General features: G+C 43.2%; 1 protein-coding gene across 1 annotated transcript; it reads left to right on the forward strand.

Moving 5' to 3' along the window:
* Positions 1-954: 954 nt before the first annotated feature.
* Positions 955-3,042, forward strand: SARC_07184 (hypothetical protein; the record flags this gene model as incomplete). The annotated part of the gene is made up of 3 exons (XM_014298874.1): positions 955-1,110; positions 1,898-2,012; positions 2,870-3,042. 3 exons carry the CDS (start codon positions 955-957, stop codon positions 3,040-3,042), a joined length of 444 nt encoding a protein of 147 aa, XP_014154349.1.
* Between the last annotated feature and the right edge of the window lie 324 nt (positions 3,043-3,366).

Genomic DNA, 3,366 nt, shown 5'->3' on the forward strand with positions numbered 1-3,366 from the left:
ACACACACACACACACACACACACACATATATATATATATATATATATATATATATATGTTGATCACCGTCTGCGACTCGTTGGACAACTCTGGCATACTTTACAATGAACTGCCAACCGTAACAACGCCACTCCCCCGAAGTAAATACAAACTATTCGGAAAGATCGAGCAGAACGGTATCAATTATACACTGTATAAGACATGTGATCAGTGCATATCACCGCCACGACTGTTGATGCTACGGAAGTGGTTTAAGGCACGCCACCCAACTGAACAACTATGACTCGAGGGATCGCAACCAAAAACATACTTCGATACGGATGTATGGGGTAGAACCACACAGCGGATATGTATGCGCCAGATGTAGCTAGATACACTGGTTTGTGGTAAACAAGTATATCTGCAGTCAACCGTCTACCTACACGCGTGCAACTGTAGTGCAAGTATATCTGCAGTCAACCGTCTACCTACACGAGTGCAACTGTAGTACAAGTATATCTGCAGTCAACCGTCTACCTACACGAGTGTAACTGTAGTACAAGTATATCTGCAGTCAACCGTCTAACCACACGAGTGCAACTGTAGTACAAGTATATCTGCAGTCAACCGTCTACCTACACGAGTGCAACTGTAGTAAATAGATAGCTCAGCGCCTGGATCAGCGAGAGTGATTCCCCCGTATGAGGAGTCGGAGACCTGGTGATGGTACGACAATTGCTGAACTGTTTCAAGAGAAAGACATCCATCAGACAGACCTTTCAAGCTACACACCCACGGATCAGAGTCACAGCAGAAACCAAGCTAAGCGAGGGTGCAGTACTGGACAGATACCAGACCAAGAGCCTGTTGCAGACTATGTGTGATTAACATATAGTGCAGAGTCACAGCCCCACTTGAGCCAAGCGAGGGTTCAGTACTGGACAAATAACCAGACCAAGAGCCTGTTGCCGGCAATGCGTGCCTCATGTATTCATACACCTGTCTTTGTCATATCTTTTAGATGCGGTGGTGCCCTGGTAGCGCCGGAGTGGGTGATAACCAGTGGACATTGCTTGCACGAAGTGGATCGGGCGTGTATAGGCGGGACAGATCTTCTACAACCGTCGCAGGTGTGTATGAGTTGTACATGTGTGTGTATGCTATATATATATATATATATATATTTATATGTATATGTATGTATGTATGTATATGAATGATTGAATGAGTCTAGATAGTAGTAAGTCTAGGTAGTGATGCTTTTGACAAAGGACAGCTCAGTACTGTAGTCTGTACCGTTGGTTGTATTCTCCATATTTCGTGTCATGTTCACCTCAATTCGCATACAGCTATATCCGTATGCACATTCTAGCAGTGTCTCTAACTAAGGTGTAAGAGGTGCACCGGTCCGACTAGTAGAGCATGTGACCAGCTCAGTATTCCTACCTTCAATGACTACCCGTGGTATACCCACCGCTGACGACCACCTGTATGCGAGCTCTCATCCTTTCCTTTCCCTAGCATATACCACATCTGCCCCCGGTTAACAATCCATCACTACTTGACACTATAGCCCATACAAACCTACCTATGGTTACTAGTCTATCATTAACACTATAGCTCATACACACCTACCTTTGGTTACTAGTCTATCACTACATATCACTATAGCCCATACACACCTGCCTATGGTTATTAGTCTATCACTACTTAACACTACAACCCATACACACACTATGGTTATGAGCACATCACTCATTAAGACTATAGTCCATTACACACACTATGGTTATGAGCGCATCACTCCTTAAGACTGTAGTCCATTACACACACTATGGTTATTAGCGCATCACTCCTGAACAGTATAACCCATACACACACTATGGTTATGAGCGCATCACTCCTTAACACTTGCAGTTCAAATGCGTGGCCCTTGATGGTGAGTATCTGCACGCAGACTACGACGCCGCCTCATACATGAACGATCTAGCATTCGTCCGACTGTCCACACCCGTGACCAACGAACCAGCAAGTAAGTGAATGTGAGATGTGAATGCATACTGTATTTAGCAACCCACAAGCAAGTAAGTGAATGTGAGATGTGAATGCATACTGTATTTAGCAACCCACAAGCAAGTAAGTGAATGTGAGATGTAAATGCATACTGTATTTAGCAACCCACAAGCAAGTAAGTGAATGTGAGATGTGAATGCAAACTGAATAAAGCAACCCACAAGCAAGTCAGTGAATGTGAGATGTGAATGCATACTGTATTTAGCAACCCACCAGCAAGTGGGTGAATGTGAGATGTTTATGCACTGTTTAAAGCTCGCTGTATGGAGTACGAGTTTGCACAGTTGCTGTGTTATGACCTGTGGGTGGGAGAGACTCAGTTCCGAGGGCGAGTGTCGAGCTAAACAAACATATACGAATGCACAAAACTTGCATTGATAAGACGTAAAACTTGCACACATAACATATAACATACATAAATATGACATAAAACTTACAAAAATAAGATATATAACTTGCATGAATAGGACATAAAACTTACCAAAATAGACATGAAACTTACAGAAATAATACATAAAACTTACATATAAATAAGACCTAAGACATACACATACCTATACAGACTCATTTAGACAGCAATCAAATACAAAGCACGGATAGGCTTTTAAATATACAAATACAGATAGGCATACAAATACACATTATCATGTGTGCATAGAACACTATAACACGCAGATGCATCTATACAGCACCAATCAATACCCTCACATGTATGTGCTCTGAACAGCGTCTCTACTATGTGGTGGGTTGTCTGTTGAGTCTCTTCGCTTACCTCCGGGTAATTTCACTACTCCCTCTGTAACGTATACCACTCAGAGCTCTCACTGGAAAGTGTCTATGACTCACCGGGGGACTTTGGAGTGGTGGTGGGGTGGGGGGTGACAAGCACAGGCATCGCGTCACACACTCTCAAACGGTTGGATGTGGAGTGGTCGAATCAGGTAGGGTTTAAGATTTTGGGGAGTGGAAACCTCGATTTTAGGGTTTAGGGATTATCTAAAAAATCCCCCCTAAAAGTGCCATGTGGGGTCTTTTCTCCGGAAGTAAGTAGTGTTTTACGTCGTCTATTCGGAAGACAAGTATTGTATTGAATCCGTGCGGCTGAAAGTTTGGTATATACACAGCAAGGCGTACGATACGATACAAATGCCCCGGACACCTGCAGAGGGGAACACATGTGTGCCACATACCATGCGAAGTATCGCGTTTAAACTACGAAGAACATTGTAGGGATGACTGTGTAATGATACTATACTACGTGTCCCGTTTAAACTACGATGTACATTGTAGGGATGACTGTGTAATGATACTAT

Source organism: Sphaeroforma arctica, assembly GCF_001186125.1.
Source record: "Sphaeroforma arctica JP610 unplaced genomic scaffold supercont1.553, whole genome shotgun sequence".
Taxonomy (NCBI): domain Eukaryota; class Ichthyosporea; order Ichthyophonida; genus Sphaeroforma; species Sphaeroforma arctica.